This window comes from Camelina sativa, chromosome 15 (assembly GCF_000633955.1).
Source record: "Camelina sativa cultivar DH55 chromosome 15, Cs, whole genome shotgun sequence".
NCBI classification, from domain to species: domain Eukaryota; kingdom Viridiplantae; phylum Streptophyta; class Magnoliopsida; order Brassicales; family Brassicaceae; genus Camelina; species Camelina sativa.
In genome coordinates, this window is record NC_025699.1 from 4,079,234 (window position 1) to 4,097,844 (window position 18,611).

The window sequence follows — 18,611 nt, forward strand, 5'->3', positions numbered from 1 at the left end:
AAGAGAATATTCTAAAGAATCATATGATCTAACTTACCATATTAATTTCCTTTATTAAATTATTCATCAAATAAAATCTTTTGATATCTAACTTAACATATTAATTTGTTAATTATCATTATACTTCACCTCTCATTTTTATATATGATTCTATTTTTTGAAACAAATAAATTATCATATTATTTATTATAATTAAAAAATAGTTTATTTCCAGATATAGCATAAGCTGAATTTTTAAAAACAAATATAAATTGTTTAATCTATAAAATATTCAAGTTTTAGTAATATTATTCGTTAAAAATAATATCTATTGAATTAAAATTTTTACTGAGTAACGAGTCAAAATTTGACTATTTAAATTCAATTTTATATTTTTGTTGAATTTTATAATTTTAAATAATATAATAAATTATAAATAATTTATTTTGAAATATTTTTTATATATTGAAACTTGATATAAAAGTTAGAAACTATAAACACTCTAAATTGATTTGTTATAGCAATGTCAATAATATGTCACTATAATATGAAAGAATTTCAAGAAACCAAGTATATTAAAACAAAAAGTATAACAATATATTAAATTACTCATAATATAATAACTCACTTTTTAAAAGCACATTTACAAAATTATGTTTATAATGACATTCAAGTCATGATGTTGAATATACATTGTTGAAATAACTTCACATATATAACCTAATACAACATATACAAATTTTATTTTAAAATATAAAATATACAAAATTTTGTATAAAATAAAATTTAATCAGTGTTATAGCACGAATACTTATATAGAATCATTAACAATATAAAACTTACAAAATAAGTGCTTTTTTTCAAGCCATCATATTTAGCATATGATTTTATTGCATAATGTTTTATCCAAAAAACATTTAAAAACAATCACATAAATTTAGTTTATATAAAAATTATAATATAAATAAAATGAATTTTAACCCGTGCTCTAGCATGAGTCCTAATCTAGTTTTTTATTATTATTTTACTGATACTAATATGTATGTTTTATCATCGTTTTTATCATGATATATATCAAATTACTGATCGTATACCATTGAAGTTATATTTTAAATCATTATTGATGTTATTCCATTTATTTATCACTGTATAGATGAATTTTTTCCTTCTAAATCACTTTATTAATTACTTGGCGTTAACATAAGTATAGATGACTATACCACCTAATTTAGTGTTAAACTAATTACTGTATTATTCACTTTATTATTACTGAACTAATTAACGTAAGCTTCTGCAAAGTTGATATATTATAATTATCATGATGTGGAACTTGGTGATGAGATTTGTATGCATAAAAATGCATGATATGGATGCATAGGATATCATAATCATTCATCATATTTTACAACAAAAATTTATTAAATTTCCATCTCTATCATGTTAAAAAAATTCTGCCGCCACCACTAAATGGGGGGAGTGCACTCATCAGTGCCCTACATTGTAAGCAAAGGCAAATCAAATCCTTTATTTAGTCATTTTTTAATTTATCTTTGGCTTAGATCATCATTCATCAACATCCACTATATTACCAAAGAAAGAAAAAAACAACCCTAAATTTTTCTTCTTTCCCCACCCATTCATTGTATGTTTTTTCTTAATCTTAACCTCTTTAATTATTTTTTGAGTGTACCCAAATCAACGGTCAACGAAAAAGTTAAAACCAACATTCAGTAAAAAAAAAAAAAGGACAAAAATTCTGCCGACCAAAAGAAAAAGGAAAATAATCTAAAACCCACCTATGCTCTCTTCAATACGTTACGTCACTAAGTAAGTATATCGTATTTCGTATGTATTGGGACTAATATGAATCCATACCTAAAATTTCTAGTTTACAAAGGAAAAATATATACAGAATACGAAACATGCTTCATTGGTGGAACCTATTATGGAACCCACTTTATCATCGTAAGCACTTAAAACTTAGTTGATGAAATGGACCACACTACCCAAAAATATCAACTTTGCAGAAGCTTACGTTATCAAGAGGGCAAGTAGGATTATATGTATCAATCAATGTGTATATGTGAGATAGTGATGGATAGAGAAACTTTGGTGAAGCTACTAGGCAAGAAGTAGCAAGAGATAACTAAGTTTGTAAAGAGTGTTCGGTTTTCTTGTTATAGATTAGGCTATGTATATGCCTTAACGGTCCAGTACGTATTTCTTTGTGCACAAATAACAGATGACGTCAAAATTTATTTTAGGCAGACCCGAATGCTTACTTCTTTTGGGATCACAAGAAATCAAATTCGGTGAATAGCCAAAAATAAAGAGTGCAAGAGATCGATTTCTTTATTTCCTCTTTTGGAATTTATTAGGATACCCGCGTTATGAAAACGAAAATTTTGGATAAAATTTTACGCATGGATCTTGTGCACTTGGTTTGACTTATTATATAGGCTAGATTCGTAGCAAATGGTGTTAGAATCAACAACATGTTGATGATCCGACGTTACGAAAAAAACAATATCGAGTGGAGCTATCTAGAACGTGAGACTAATAAGACAAACCAAAATGAACCGAGACATATGCATAATTTGAATTTTATGAAAATTCATTTCTACTTAATCGAAATTGATCATCAGCTTCGAGCAACAATTCAAAACTACAAAATTCATAAAAACTTATAAATGCAAACAAATGAGGATATTGCAACGCAAATCTCTTGGCAGTGCATATCGATAAAGACTAATTAAAGTAATCGTTTAACATGTCGTATAGTGAGAAGTTTTTATTAGATTAATGGGAAGATTAGTATAGGAAAGTGGGACTTGCGGGCGCATATTAGTGATTAAGAGAAATTGGAAATATTTCTCAATATTCAATGTAAGAATGATTATATAAATCAAGTTGTGGTTCGAATTTAGAAGTGACATCCACTCATCAAAAGTCTTTTGGACTCCTTTTGTGGTCCTCCTAGAGTCCTAGTGGCTCCACCTTATGAAGTATAGGCAAGCCTCCGCTACAATCCTTTTCTTTTTGGTCAATTGATTGTGAATGGTTGTAACAGTTGAATCTAGTGTGGTTAGATGTTCACTAGCTAACGTATACATATGGTTGGTGTAATGCAATCACGCAGAAATGGTTAAATCGTTTCCAATACAGATGTAGTCAATTTTATTGAGAAACATAACGTGTTCTACTTTAGTGTTTAGTTCTATCGATGCGGCAAATGAATGTTCCTAAATCTTTAATCTTTTTGTTTTCTTAACAAACGAAGAGAAATTATATATGTGACCACCATCCTTATTAATTTAACCGACATGAAATGAATCATTATTAATGTAACAACTTGAACATTCAAAACTAGTTTAATATTCTCTTATAAATCACACTAGCTCAATTCTTCAAAAGAACAATATATATATATACCTTTCAACAAGAACATGGGGAGTCATTAAACAATATAGTATTGAAGGGTTTGGTGATAAATGAAATTTGAATCTAATCAATTTGAGTATCTTGTACGGTTGTACTACCTACATAACTCATGAACATACATTGGATGCATGCAACGGTGATGCACGACATGCAACTTTGGAGGATACCATACCATCGGTTGGGGACATTCAGCCAAACTACGTTTAATTGATTCAAATCCTTTTAGTTGATATATTCTGATCTCACTAATCACACATCTACCACCTTTTATACCACAAGGTCCACAACTACTATTCCAAGATTTGTATGTAAATATATCGATTAGTTTTTTTTTTGTTTAGCAGATCCAATTTCTAAAAAATATATAATTAGGAGAGCACCACCCGACCACACCCCCACCCGACCACACCCCCACCCGACCACACCCCCACCACGAAATATATAAACACTTTTAAAAATGAGATAAAGATCAATTAGGGCCCATCTTAGATAATGGCATTTTTGGTGAATACTCTCGAAATGCAAGTGCATTTACATAACCGTAAGCTCTATAAATATGTGCAAACAGAAGTCTCAAAACAACTCAAGAGACGAAAAAATAATCTCTAAGCATTAGTTGTATCTACAAAAGAAATCACAAACTAAAGTAAAAAGTATGGGGAACTGTTTAGTAATGGAGAACAAAGTGATAAAGATAATGAGAAACGATGGGAAAGTAGTTGAATACAGAGGACCCATGAAGGTTCATCACATCCTCACCCAATTCTCTCCTCACTACTCCCTCTTTGACTCTCTCTCCAACAGTTGTCATCTTCATCCACAAGCCAAGCTTCTCTGTGGTCGTCTCTACTATCTCTTGCCCAAGGAGACGACCACAACCAAGAAGAACATGAAGACGATGAAGAAAGTCAGATTTGCAATTCCAGAGGTGGATAAGGAAGAAGAAGAAGATGATAGATCATTAACAAATTGTGTTGACAACACCAAGGAGAAGACTAATGGAGTTGTGAGAGTGAAGATGGTTGTAAGTAAGCAAGAGCTTGAGAAGCTGCTTCAAGGAGGCTCAGTTCATGATATGGTTTATAGGACTCTTGCTAAGCAACATCTATGTGATGATGATGGTGACGATGATGAGTGTCATAAAGGATGGAGACCTTTGTTAGATAGCATTCCTGAAACTAATTAGCCCATAGGATGTTCATATCTACATATATATAATATATATATGTGACATATACTTATATATATACATACAATGATAACAGAGACTCAAAGCTTGTTCAAGAGAAAAAAGAAACACATGTAATTCCCAGATACACTGTTCCAACTTCCAAGTGTAATACATGCAACCTCTTTTGTAGAAAGTTCAAAGTTTGTATCCAAACAAAAAAATGGGAATTTGTTAAGATGGAATTTTCCTAAAGGTAAAAGGTCTGACCGTGTGAGTGCTTGTTTGTGTTAATTTCAAAGCCTATAGGCATCTCTAGTGGCCTATACGCAAAGCAAAGATCCATAATGGTGGGTGAAGAAAATGGCTTCACAGAGACCATTTTATTAATAATTACTACTCATTTTCAACTATTCAAGTAAACGCGTTTTGTCTTTAGCACAGATGTTTGAACTGTGTATGTATGTATATACATGTATGTATGTACTAGAGAAGAGGGGGCTAATCTTCTTTGGTTTCAACTTCGAGAGAGACCTCGTTGCGGCGCATAAACGGGAGAGTGAATGGTGGATTATACTGCAGGAAATGAACTCATTAGTGTCAGTAGAGAGTCTAAGACATAAGATTCGATTTTCATTATTTTAATTATGATTGTTGATGAACCTGTGCAACTTCAACTGAAACTCCATCTTTCACTCGAAACTTCTTGTCATTTTGAAGAGCTCTCCTTAGTTCTTGCTCCCGTCTCTCAATCTCTTCATCGGTAACATAGCCTGAAACAAAGTTGATTTTGTTCACCGGTAACAACAAAAATCTGATTATGTTAGATGCTTCAAGAGGTACCCTCTGAAAGACAACTATTCCAAACCATGATGAATATGTAATGAGCATTATTGTTTGTTTACATGTCAAGGTTGTGTACTGTATATTAAACATTAGACTAGACATTACTAACTTAGAGAATTCTATTAGCTTCAAGAAAAACACTTGTTCTTCATCGTAGCAAAATTGTGCTGAAATTTTTGACCTCTTGTTTGCAATCATGAGAACTCAGGCATATATGACTGGAACTAGTTTGGGGTTCTCTGGTCTATATTATTGATTATTCAAACTAGAGTATCATCAGACGTGGAAGTGAAAACGAGTATCCTTTACCTGAGAAGGCGACAACAGCAACAATCTTTCGTGGCACCTCCAGAATTTTGACTGAAGGATCTTTTGGCAATGGCAAATTCGAACCATACTTTGAGGGCATGACAAAAGACATCCGCCACTGGTTTTGATCTTTTGCCTGAATCAACAATAGACATGCAAATAAATAAGATACTACCTGATTAGGAGTAGGACCAAGAACAAGATAAAAGATGAACCAGAGACAATTTCAGAAAACAATTATTATTGTGAGCAACTAACAAGTAGGTATCCCAGGTTCGTAGCACTCACATAATAGGAAATTAATACTATCCACAATCACTGATCTAGACTCTAAAGCATACGAGTGTGATGCTCTTAATAAACAACCATCTAAATATGGTAATAAACAGAAGAAAGCAACTCACTCAAAGCTATGTTAAAATAAGCTAATGACTTCCAAAAAGAGACGCTCCATGACCTATTGATGAGATATAATAATACCTTGCTAGTTATCACCGGAGTTGTCATATCCATCTTCTCTCCAACAGATTGGACTTTACGAGTAACGACAGGAGTCGTCATGTCCATTTTCTCTTTTATTGTGTTCTAATGAAAAACAAAAGTATCCAAATTTAAAGCAAAACAACAATTCAAAATCATACAAAAGGTGCAGCAAAATCCATAAGGAATGCCTTCAAAAGTACCTTACCAAAGAGGTACTCAGCTAACACATTGAAAGACTTAGAAGGACCATAGAAGTCAAATCCATTTTCCCCTGGCATAGTAGTCTCAGCCACAAAATAAGGCTGTTCCAAATTCACAACGTCAAAGTTCAAACTAAGACCCCAGTTAAAACAGTGAGTGAAAATAAGATAGAGAAACTAAGAACAAACCTCGACTTCTCTAATCTCGTACTTGTCTGTTTTACTTAGAACTTTGAAGTCCATTGTCTCGAGATCAGGAACTACAGAACAAAAAAAATTCAAGCTTTAACAAATAAAAAGTGAATACAAAAGCTAACAAAATTAAGCTACACACTAACCAGACATCAAAGCTTCTTCAAGATTAGAGCTATTGAAACTCTTGGGAAACACGTATTTCGCAGTCTCCACCACCAAATCAGCCAACACTACAATGAATTTGACAATGATGAAGTTCAGATACAAAGGTTACAACTTACAGCAATTGAAAGCAAGTTAAGATTTATAAAGACGGAACATTTACGGCGTTGGGACACAGAGGACGCCTGAGAAGCGAGAGCAAAGACAAGAGAAACCCTAGATTCAGTGGCGGACACGGCTTCTTGACTCTGCCGTTGCCTCGTAGTAGCTCTGTTCATAGCCATCACTCTCGCCGTTCTGACGCCGGAGGAGCAAACAATTGAGCATCTCTGGTTATGGTTCCGATACGAATTGAGATCGATTGAGAATTTCTTGTGAGACGAAGAGAGGAATGATGATGCAATGGAGGAGGTGATGATCATCATCTTTCTCTTCTTCGCAATCAATCTTTGGAGTTTTCGTTCGTTCCACTGTTTTTTTTTTATTCCCATAAACAAAAAATAATATTTATTTATTTAACGACCGCTCAATTTTTCTTATACGATGCCGTTTTGGTTAGACGGTGGACCTATCCATACATCATACCGGTAAATTTCTTGCTACGAACCAATCGGTTTAATACGGTTTTATTTTATTATTATTCGCCTACAATAATTACATGGTTCTATGATTTTATTCTCCATAGCCGAAGAACAATATTTATATTAATGATTGGTTATTGCAAATTGGGTTAACACACCTAATCACTCTCCTCTATGATATCCAAAAAAATGATAATAGTGAAAGTGAAAGTTTTTTTTTTAATGTTAAATTTATACCAAATAAAAAATGTTTACACTTTACAATTGAAACCCAAAATACAAAGGTGAAAACTTTGTACATGGATTTTTTTTTGTACCATAGTCATTGGTAATGCGTTTAATCTCTTTGATGTTATTGTCTAAAATTACGTATTAAAGTAATATCCTCTCATTTTATACCACATACAGTATCATAAAAGTAAGGTTCCAAATTTTCAATATCTCCTTATTGATCTATTTGGTATTTATTTTTTAAAAAATATAATATTTATTTTTAATTAAACTTAAAACACAACACATTTAATCATATGCATTAATTAATATTTTAATCTTCACTTTATTAATAAGTTTTAACTGAAATTACATTAACCGTGAATTGACTATATTTTTCTCCATTCATTTTCAATTAAATACACTATTAATTATAATTTTAACTGCTCTAATTTAATTATTTAAGAAATGTAACTTTCATCACTTTTTATCCTAAATAACAATTCTCACATCCTCTTCCACCATATCTCAAATCCTAAATATATATATATTTTTTTATAATCTTGCATTGGTTCAAAACTCAATTGAGATATCAATGTAATAGTTTGATTATATATTTTGTTTAATATATATCTTACATTGTTTTTAATTCTATCTCTTCTTTGTTTTAATGTACTTATTCCTTTCTTATATATATATATATATTGATTTAAAATATGTATGTATTCTAATATGTATAATAAAATTTTGATGGCTATAATAAAATTAATTAATCGGATACAAAAAATATTGATTCTAACAATCTCACAATAAAGGAATCAACCTAAAAAAACCCGTTCCAGTCATGTATATCTAACTTATTCTTAATTAAAAATATGCAATATTCTATCAAAGATTCTTTGGTAATATAATTATGAAATCAAATTTTCTGAACTCTCTCTTACCTCCAACAAAATCGTAACATTTTTTTAGAATACTCAATATTATATTTACTTTGTTATTCAACATATAATTATATAAAGATCATTAGTTTTTTTATTTAAGTCAAATATGTATTTTAAAAGGATTTTCTATATATATAAAAATAATTTGATATCCTATTTTCTATCTAGTTTTTACTACAAGGATGAAAAAAGTATAACTAAATTTAGCAATATAACTTAAACTAAGGTGAATATAAAAAAAGACTTAAAAAATAAAATTAATCTTTGGAGATGTACTTTAAAGTTTTGATTGCACTTCATATGACTTTATAAGAAATCTATGTAATTTGTTACTTTCGAATAATTTTGTTTTTAATCATTAAATATTTTAGGTTATGTGTTAGTTTATATAAATAATTTAAATTTAACATTTGAATATCATTTTAAATTTCAATTTTTATCATTCATAATATATATATATATATATATATATTTTTATCTCAAATTTAAAATTTTAATGAAAATTATTATTAAAATTGAACAATAAAAAACAAAAAAATTCAAAAAATATGTATATATGATTTATTACATAGAGACTTTAGTTTATTTTCTAAAAGTTGATAACAAAATTGTGTCGGACTATCGAAATCTCTGTGGGTTCACAAGAGTTAGCAAATGGGATGCAAGGTACCCTAGGTACTGAAACAATTTCTTTCAAAATGGTGATGGAGAATTTAGTGGTAAAATAGTTTTATAAGATATAATAATAAATAATTTTATATGCATAGGAAGATTATGGACCATTTTGCCTTAATAAATAATGCAATATTTATATAAAATAACCATTTTCAAAGTATTACTATATTGTCCCAATTATGGCTAAGATTGTATACTCTATAGTCAACTTCTATCATTTCGTTAGATAATAAAATGTTAAGGTGATATATATGTATATATATATATATATATATATATAATTTTTAAGCTACTGTATATATATTATGAAATAAACAGATTCATCCATGTATAGTAATAATAGATCTTACTTCTTTGTTAGTTATTTATTCTTATTTAAATATATATTTTTCGTCATCTGGGAATTTATATTGAACAAAAAAAGTGTTACAAAAGAAGTGAGCTAAAAAGTTAGTAAGACAGGGAAGTGATTACAACAATCAACATGATCACGATGTATCACAAAGAATATCCGGAAGTCGTTAAATAATAAAATATCTAAGTAATGATTTTTTGGTTTTAATATAGGCATTTGATTTATCGTGTGTACCTATTAGGCACTATTAAAATGAATCAGACTATCCAAAAATATCAACTTTGCGTAAGGTTATTGTATCCTACTATATTAATTGAGAAGTACAAATATGAAACTAACCTTAAAATGTGTAAAAAATTACATTCAATTGCCATTAGAAAAAATTAATTAAGCTTAATTAACTAATTTAAATAAATATAATTAAATTAAAAATAAAAAACACTCACATATCAAATCTAAAAAAAATCTAAAAAAATATTTTCTCTTTCTAATAAATTATGGACGAAATTACTAATTATTTTTTTTAAAAATATATATAAACCAATCAGAATTTTAAAAACTAAGATTTTATATCTAAGTATACAATATAATTATTTTTAATAACTAAATTCAAAGATTTTGTTAAGATTTCAAATTATGATTTTCCTATCATCTTTATTTTATTTTATTTACAAATTGTTTAGAACTTTCATATAATACTTATAATTAATAAAATGCATATTTTTTCTGCATATGTTGTGATTTGAATTTTTTAAAACGAACATATATTACTCAATGTATGAAAATATGTGTTTTAATTTCCACATTGGCGGTTGGTAAAACTGAATTTATATTAATAATAAATTAATAATTTTTATTTACTCACAGTTATAATATTAAAATTACTATTTTATATTTCACAAAATATGATGTAAATACAACAAATAAACAATATAAAACTGTAATAATACGTCAAAGTAAAATACTATAATATTCTAAAATAATTAGTATTCAAATAGACTAATAGATTTATATATTGATTAAAAATAAATATTATCTCAAACAAAATAATTAAAAAATAATAATAATAATAATAATTTTATTATTATATTATAAATTTTTTAGAAAATGTTAACCGTGCTTTAAGCACGGGATATATCCTAGTGTTGTGTTAAAGAGGCTTTAATTTGTAAATGTACTCTTTAGGAAAGACACCCAATAACTTAAGCTAATGAATTCGATCGACAGAGTTACCTTAAGAGTACGCGAAGAGATGAACAATTTTTTTACACTAGAGATCCCATTATCCCAACCAGCATATCGTGAATCATACTTCTCTTTGGAAGATCATTTGGATCAGATAACTCGTTGATATGGATATTACATGTAATATGGATATCCGCCTCATCAAGTAAAGCCAAACTTTTTATTCTGAATTTTGCAGTTGTATCATGAATGAGGTTCAAATACACAAGCTTAGGAGCATCAATTACGACTTCTAATCCATCACAACAATAACAAATAATGTTTGAAGCTCATGAGAGATTGAGAACGAACACGTAAAACATCTATGCCATCAAAAGGACTCCTGTTTATAAATAGGCATTCAAGAGCTGGACAGCTTGAGATGAGATTTTCCAAAACCAAAACATTGGCAAAACTAACTATATCAAGCTCGACAAATTTGACCAAAGGCAAAGGTATAAACTCTGGATTAGCCAAAGGCACGTTACCGAGCTTTAATGACACCAAGCTCTCGCATGTGTAAACGGTTGGGGGTATCTGGACTTCATGATCATACCCCCAAATGTAGTCGAAAACGTCGAGAACTTTTAACTTTTTGGTTGACCACAATGTTTATCCACCGCTTGACTTGAGCGATACAACGCTCATCTTCATCAGAATCGCACCTTAACCTAAAACTTTGGAAGCAATTAGGACTCTCTGTCGTCTAAACCCAGAAACTTATCAACAAAACTCACGAACGCGTTATACTTACGAAATTCACTGAAATCCACGTCCAATTATTGAGGAACAAATCTTCAGAGATTTCTCCATCTTCTGGATAACACACAACTCTTAACCACATCCTTCGTTGGCATATTCAGCAATATATGAGCTAATAAGGACTCGGGTAAGTCGCTCAGCCTATCCTCTTCATATATATCTTTTCACGTTTCTGATCTCCTCCTTTATCCATGCTAATCTACGTACGTACGTACGTACGTCGCATATATCAAATCGAACAGAAATACGTACACAATATTTGATTAAATATGGACTACTAATTAAATATCCCCTCTTCATCGCTATAACATAAAATCATTAAAAAATATCTATTGAAAATTACAAAGAACTTAAGCGAAAGAGAGATCAAACTGGCCGTAAACAGGTTTTCGTAACGCTGTGTTTTTTTTTTAACTGAACACACTAGTGGCTTACTACGCGGTGCACAACTATCTTTAATGGGTCCATCAACACGTGTAATTTAATTACAGCTTAAACAATTGACACGTACGTGGATATGTGCGGTCACATAGTTTTAAATCACTGGCTCGTCGTCACTTTGACTTGCGTTTCACAATTATGCTGATTAATTAATGGGCTTTAAGTTGCAGCAGAATGGGCCTACAGTTATGGAAGGTGGGGTGGGGGATGAATAAATTATTTACACTCACTCTCCCGCCGAGGCTATTTGGCTTTGTCCCACCACCTCTATCGATCGAGCAAACACTTTTGACGACTGAGAGAAAACGGAGTCGCACAATTTTCCGATTATATCCCAAATTAATTTTGTTTTGTTGAGATCTTTGCTTTGCTGATTCTGGATTTCTTCAGTGAGGGAAGCTATGAGGGAAGAAGAAGAAATTGAGAAGATCCGAGGCGTGGTTCGAGACTGCGTAAGTAAGCATTTGTACTCGTCGGCCATCTTCTTCGCCGACAAAGTAGCGGCACTCACCAATGACCCAGCTGACATTTATATGCAAGCTCAAGCTCTTTTTCTCGGCCGACATTACCGACGCGCCTTTCACCTTCTCAACGCCTCTAAGATTGTCCTCCGAGATCTTCGATTCCTTTACCTCGCCGCCAAGTGCCTCGTAAATTCCGATTTTGAATTTCAGATTTGTTTCGCTTGAAATCTAGGGTTTTAGGGTTTATCGAGTTTTAGGATTCTGTGTGTGTGTGTGTTTCAGGAGGAATTGAAGGAATGGGATCAGTGTCTCTTGATGCTTGGTGATGCTAAGGTTGATGAAGATGGAATTGTCTATGATGCCAAAGATGGTCACGTCATAGATTTTGATAAAGATGCAGAGGACCGAGAGATTAATGTAAGTTAGATTATTTTTTTACTCATATTCAAATGTATAATACTGGTTTCTCCACTATACCATCAGAGGTTGAAGGTTTTGCAAGTACCTGCACTGATATATATGGGGGGTTGTCTTTTGCAGATTTCATCGGCAATATGCTTCTTAAGAGGGAAAGCATATGGAGCGTTACAAAACCGTTCTCAGGCTCGACAATGGTCAGTGAGCCTTCTTCTTTTAATTATCTTTCTTCTTTAGGGGATCACTTGCATTTTGATGATTTTGAGAGACTGATCTTATTGAGTTAGTGGTGTAACATGATCTGAGCATGTATATAAGTTTCTCTGAACTGCTAGTAGGAAATATTAGGATCTTGTGTGTAATCTGGCTGATCCATCTATCATGATTGAGTTTCGATTGTGTGGGAATCTTGAACTCCATATCCATTTAACTCATTACTTTCGGTTGGGTTTGCAGGTACAAAGCTGCTATAAAGGCTGATCCTCTGTGCTATGAGGTACTTTTAGCGCCCTAGTCAATTGCTGCATGTTATTTTTAGTTACCATGGGAAGTTGCAAAGCTACTGTGGGAAGATAAAATTCTCTTCATCACTGTATAGTAGTAAAAAACCTGATGTAGCTCCTGTAGTTATCAGAAAACTGTCACATGGATGTGATTTCTGTAATCTATCTTTTCAGGCTTTGGAATGCCTCATTGAAAGTCATATGCTTACATCTGAAGAAGGTGAGTTATAGTTTTTTAGCTTTTTCATTCTTCTTCATTTTATCGTCTTATTTGTTTCATGGTGCAGTCGTTTACATGATTAGAAGTTAATTGAGACTTCAATTGACTTTAATTACATAAATTCAGAATCGAGTCTGCTTTCTTCACTGCAATTTAGTCCAGAAGACGGATGGCTCTCGTCTTTCTATTCATGCTTGATAAAGAAGGTAAACATTTCTATGTTGTACAGTGTTGATCCGATGCGCTTATATTTGGAATTTGCTTGCTGATTCTCTATTCTGCTAATTTCTATTGGTAAGCATCTTTCCTTTTTCTTCTTGGTACTTACTAGTTCTTCATGTCCAGTATGACAAACAGAGCACGATAGATGCTAAGTTCAAGAAGCTTGAGAACGAAAGTGGTAGTGTCTCTGGATCATCGATGATCACATTGGCTAATAACACTGATCTGTTGGCCTGTAAAGCTGAGTACTACCATCAATGCTGTGAATATCAGAAGTGTTTCGAACTAACCTCTGCGTAAGTTGTATAGTACTGCTGATACTAAATTTTGAGCAATATGAAACTTGAATGATTATAGCAATGTGATCTTTTTCGGTCTTATTTGACAGACTCCTTGAGAAAGATCCTTTTCATTTGAAGTGCACCTTGGTACATTTGGCCGCTGCCATGGAACTTGGTAATTCAAATGAGCTTTATCTAATGGCGTGCAATTTGGTAAAAGACTACCCTTTAAAGTGAGTATAAAATTTACTTTCTCAAGCTATATGGCCAGTGGGTGAGCATGTCAATATAGTTCTTATGATTTTATCCCAATCCGTAGCTAGGATAGTAACCTGTTTATGGTTCAGCTTGTCAAGACCATGAATCAACTTCAAGAGCATGTTTTTCTGGTTGAATATGTTTTCTTTACTTCATCTCGTTGAACATGTGAAAATGATTTCACATTTTTGTGTCCGAGTCAAATTTGCATGATTCCTTTGCTTGATGCTGTGGTATAAATACCCATATGTGGTTTTGTAGAGCGTTGTCATGGTTTGCGGTGGGTTGTTACTACTATTGTATCAAAAAATATGCTGAAGCTCGGCGGTACTTTAGGTAATGGCATTATGCAGTCTTGATCAACTCTAATGGTAGGTGCATGTGTCTGACCTAGACCCCCATTTATTTTTATATGGTCTTGCAGTAAAGCTACGAGTATAGATGGCTCATTCTCACCAGCTTGGATAGGTTATGGTAATTCCTTTGCTGCCCAAGAGGAGGGTGACCAAGCCATGTCTGCCTATCGCACTGCCGCTAGGCTATTTCCAGGGTAATCAAGTTACTCTTGTTTTCTTCAAAACTAGTGACTGTAAATGTGTGACTTGTGTCCAAAATGAGTCATTCTTAGCCCTCTAGCATTAAAGAAGTGTTCTTCTTACGTCACAAATTGTTTTTTACAGGTTGAATCTTGATATTATCTTGTTCCAGGTGTCATTTGCCAACTCTGTACATTGGAATGGAGTATATGCGAACTCACAGCTACAAGCTTGCGGACCAGGTAACAAGTTAGACAATGCTGTCGGATTTATTCAAATTATATAACTTATTGACTTATCTTTGTGCAAATATTGTATATACTTTGATTCCTTGTCTTTGTCCAGTTTTTCATGCAAGCAAAGGCGATATGCCCTTCGGATCCACTTGTTTACAATGAACTCGGAGTTGTTGCATATCATATGAAAGAGTGCGTTCCTCTTCTATTTACAGTCTACTTATCTCTGAGATTTCCAAATGCTATTAACGACAAAGCTACACTATAAAATGGGGAGAAGGTAATGATCCAGTAAATTGAGTCAACAACATTAACTATATATCAGGTATGGCGAAGCTGTGCGGTGGTTTGAGTTGACATTGTCCCATATACCATCTGCATTAACTGAAACCTGGGAACCAACTGTGGTCAATCTCGCTCATGCATATAGAAAGCAAAGGTGTATTTTGGTGCACACACAACTAGCATCTCCTGTTGTGAATGTAATGAAGTTATTGACTCGTGAAATTTCTTATAAACAGAAAGGACCATGAAGCTATCTCATATTATGAGAAAGCACTTACACTATCGACAAAAAGCTTAAGCACTTATTCCGGCTTGGCTTACACTTACCATTTGCAGGTATTTGAATGTACNTGTGCGGTGGTTTGAGTTGACATTGTCCCATATACCATCTGCATTAACTGAAACCTGGGAACCAACTGTGGTCAATCTCGCTCATGCATATAGAAAGCAAAGGTGTATTTTGGTGCACACACAACTAGCATCTCCTGTTGTGAATGTAATGAAGTTATTGACTCGTGAAATTTCTTATAAACAGAAAGGACCGTGAAGCTATCTCATATTATGAGAAAGCACTTACACTATCGACAAAAAGCTTAAGCACTTATTCCGGCTTGGCTTACACTTACCATTTGAAGGTATTTGAATGTACCATTATACGACAGTCATTTCTTTGAAACAATACTTGCGTTGATTATCACATTTTTTCCATTTCCATTTCCATCTCATTCTTGTCTAGGGGGAATTCTCAGCTGCCATCTCATATTATCACAAGGTATACACTCTACTATATATTAGAACTATAATTGTTTCCTTCATTTTCTTTTCTGACTGTCGGTGAGCTATACATTTTTCAAATTTTCTTTTTTCTATTTCAGGCCTTGTGGTTGAAACCTGATGATCAATTTTGTACCGAAATGTTGAACGTAGCTCTCATGGATGAATGTCAGACTGGGGTTGATGCAAAGGTTGAGCTCTGCTAGAAATTGGTCAGTTAAATTAACCGTTTATCTGTACTATAATTGTGACGCCTAACACAACTAATAATTTATTCCATGCATCAATAACCAAGAGACTGTTACAATATATTCTTTAAAGGGTCAAATACACTTCTGCTTTTAAAATTTCTGGTATAAACCAACGTTATACGGACAATAGACATTCATAGATAAATAAAATTTCCTACTGTGTGAATGGGCAGCTTTGTTTCTCTGCAGTGTTGTCTCCAGTGTCTGTGGTTTTGGTCTCTGATATAGGAGGTCCCTTGAGTAGTCCCCCGAACAGTTCTCCTGGATCATAGTAAATCTCAATCTCCTCTGCTCTAAGCGATTCATCAACCTGTAGAGAACCTCTAGAAGTATGTGAATCCGGATGCTAGAGTTTTAACCATTTAAAGATTAGGAGGGACACAAATTCATGCTTGAGACATACCTTTAGAACTCCTAGACCCAGGAACTGAACCATTTCCCCAGTAGGAGCATGACCTTTGAAAGTTCCTTCAAAGTATCCCCAGTGTCTAAACTTGAAGGCGATAACAGGCGGTCCTGAGTACACAGAGAGTACTTCCCATGCAAAGCCGCACAGAGAGTAATTACCATTGACAAAGAGCTTAAATTTCTCGGGATTTATGGTCTTGAAGTCCTGTAAACGGACCTTGTGTGAAAACTCCATCTCCCATGACTTGATTGCGTTTTGCACAGTCTCTTCCAACGACCCTTCTGGCCACACCTGCGCTCACAATCAAACACAATCAACGAATCAGATTCACATATTATAAAAGTAGCAAATATCATCTTGGTCTTTCTTTGTCAATAAATCCCGAGGACCTTGGTCTGGCCTTCTTCAAATAGCTGATTCACACTATTGAAGTCTGGAGGGTAACCGTACCTCCACTGAACCTTTCTTGCATCTTCAAGGACAGATCTATACTTATCTCTCTCTTCCCTAGTAGCCACATAAGGTTTATGTAACATTTGTCTAGCATGTCTAGGCCCACTCCAAGAGAGATGTTAGGCTTAGGAGGCAACGGGCGGAAAATTATCCGCATGGTTATTGCACCACCTTTTCTTCGGGAAAAAATGGTTCAACAACCATGCGGATAATTTTCCGCCGTTGCCTCCTAAACCTAACATCTCTCTGGAGACCTAGACAAATGAAACGTCTAAAGAAAAATGAATAAGAAAAAAAAACTTTGGTAGAACTTCATCATTTTGAGAGATGAAATGTGATATGGGTTAAGAAGATGTTTTGTAAGGAGTATGAACCCATATGCATGTATATATATATATATATATATATATATATATATATGGTTTGTGATTGTAACAAATCATCACAAACAACAAGTAAGAAACAGATTCATCACACACAATGAATGGATGCAGCATAGTAAGAAACAGATTCATCACACACAATGAATGGAAGCTAGCGTCACACACATATGTAAGAGCTTATCTTATTCTATAACGACATGATTTTGAAGATGCTATGTTATTATTTGTTGAGTAAATTTTTTAATAGAATTTATTTGTTGAGTAAATGATTAGTGATTAACAGTCCTTATATATTGTTACGTTCGCACCTTTTGGGTCATCTAATTATACGATACAAGCACATAGCCTACGTCTATATATGGTAATATATAGACTATAGTAGTCACATACTCACATTATGTGAAAACTCCACACATAAAAATATTACATGGTCAATTCAAATAAGTTTAAACAACATTCCAACCATATATTCTTCTACGTAAAAAAAGAAGGAATTTCTCAAAACTAGATACCAAGAAAAAGGAAAAGTTTTAAAGAAAATGAATAACAGAAAACAAATAGATTAAAACACCACGCAACATCATATAGCTCTTTCGTCTTCAAATCTCGCGGGTGACAATTACTCTAAAGAAGGAGGGAACGCAGCTCATGCTCCACGAATTATCTAAAAAAACAAATAAAAGTAACATTAAGTGATTGTAAAAGCTAGCTTAACTAGAGCTACTACGTACAGTTTAAATATATATAAGCAACCAAAATCATCTAATAAAGTACTTACTCAAATCACCAGTGACTCTCTCCAATTTACCACACCAGTATTTGAAGTTTGGTGCGTTCAACTTAACCCTAATTGCCGGGAAATAACGATATTTTAGATTAGCTCGTCGACCAACAGAAATTTGGAATGAGAAAGAGCTTTTCTCGAGGTCGCCGGCTTCTTCTTC

General features: G+C 32.7%; 4 protein-coding genes and 1 pseudogene across 5 annotated transcripts; 2 read left to right on the plus strand and 3 right to left on the minus strand.

Annotated features, from left to right (window-relative positions):
• LOC104745189 lies at nucleotides 3,992–4,843 on the plus strand. The gene has a single exon (XM_010466368.2). The coding sequence runs from the start codon at nucleotides 4,076–4,078 to the stop codon at nucleotides 4,604–4,606; it is 531 nt and encodes a 176-aa protein (XP_010464670.1). The 5' UTR covers nucleotides 3,992–4,075; the 3' UTR covers nucleotides 4,607–4,843.
• Nucleotides 4,944–7,266, minus strand: LOC104745190 (heme-binding-like protein At3g10130, chloroplastic). Of its 2 annotated transcripts, none has more exons than XM_010466371.2 (8): nucleotides 6,947–7,266; nucleotides 6,765–6,851; nucleotides 6,616–6,686; nucleotides 6,427–6,528; nucleotides 6,224–6,328; nucleotides 5,744–5,879; nucleotides 5,252–5,361; nucleotides 4,944–5,164 (listed from the first exon to the last, which is right to left on the minus strand). In XM_010466371.2, exons 1-8 carry the CDS (start codon nucleotides 7,206–7,208, stop codon nucleotides 5,090–5,092), a joined length of 948 nt encoding a protein of 315 aa, XP_010464673.1. In that variant the 5' UTR covers nucleotides 7,209–7,266; the 3' UTR covers nucleotides 4,944–5,089. The 2 variants fall into 2 exon arrangements, with proteins under 2 accessions (XP_010464673.1, XP_010464672.1); XM_010466370.2 differs by having other exon boundaries at nucleotides 6,941–7,266.
• Nucleotides 10,710–11,727, minus strand: LOC109129059 (annotated as a pseudogene).
• On the plus strand, nucleotides 12,161–16,704 carry LOC104745191 (anaphase-promoting complex subunit 6). Its single transcript, XM_010466372.2, has 17 exons — nucleotides 12,161–12,625; nucleotides 12,722–12,856; nucleotides 12,980–13,053; nucleotides 13,313–13,352; nucleotides 13,534–13,579; nucleotides 13,706–13,785; nucleotides 13,925–14,097; nucleotides 14,190–14,315; nucleotides 14,602–14,676; nucleotides 14,765–14,890; nucleotides 15,049–15,118; nucleotides 15,222–15,304; nucleotides 15,438–15,551; nucleotides 15,933–16,032; nucleotides 16,134–16,169; nucleotides 16,273–16,383; nucleotides 16,612–16,704. The coding sequence occupies exons 1-16, from the start codon at nucleotides 12,377–12,379 to the stop codon at nucleotides 16,375–16,377; spliced, it is 1,632 nt and encodes a 543-aa protein (XP_010464674.1). The 5' UTR covers nucleotides 12,161–12,376; the 3' UTR covers nucleotides 16,378–16,383; nucleotides 16,612–16,704.
• LOC104745192 (pathogen-related protein-like) lies at nucleotides 16,577–17,382 on the minus strand. The gene is made up of 3 exons (XM_010466374.2): nucleotides 17,221–17,382; nucleotides 16,826–17,122; nucleotides 16,577–16,732 (listed from the first exon to the last, which is right to left on the minus strand). The coding sequence occupies exons 1-3, from the start codon at nucleotides 17,365–17,367 to the stop codon at nucleotides 16,577–16,579; spliced, it is 600 nt and encodes a 199-aa protein (XP_010464676.1). The 5' UTR covers nucleotides 17,368–17,382.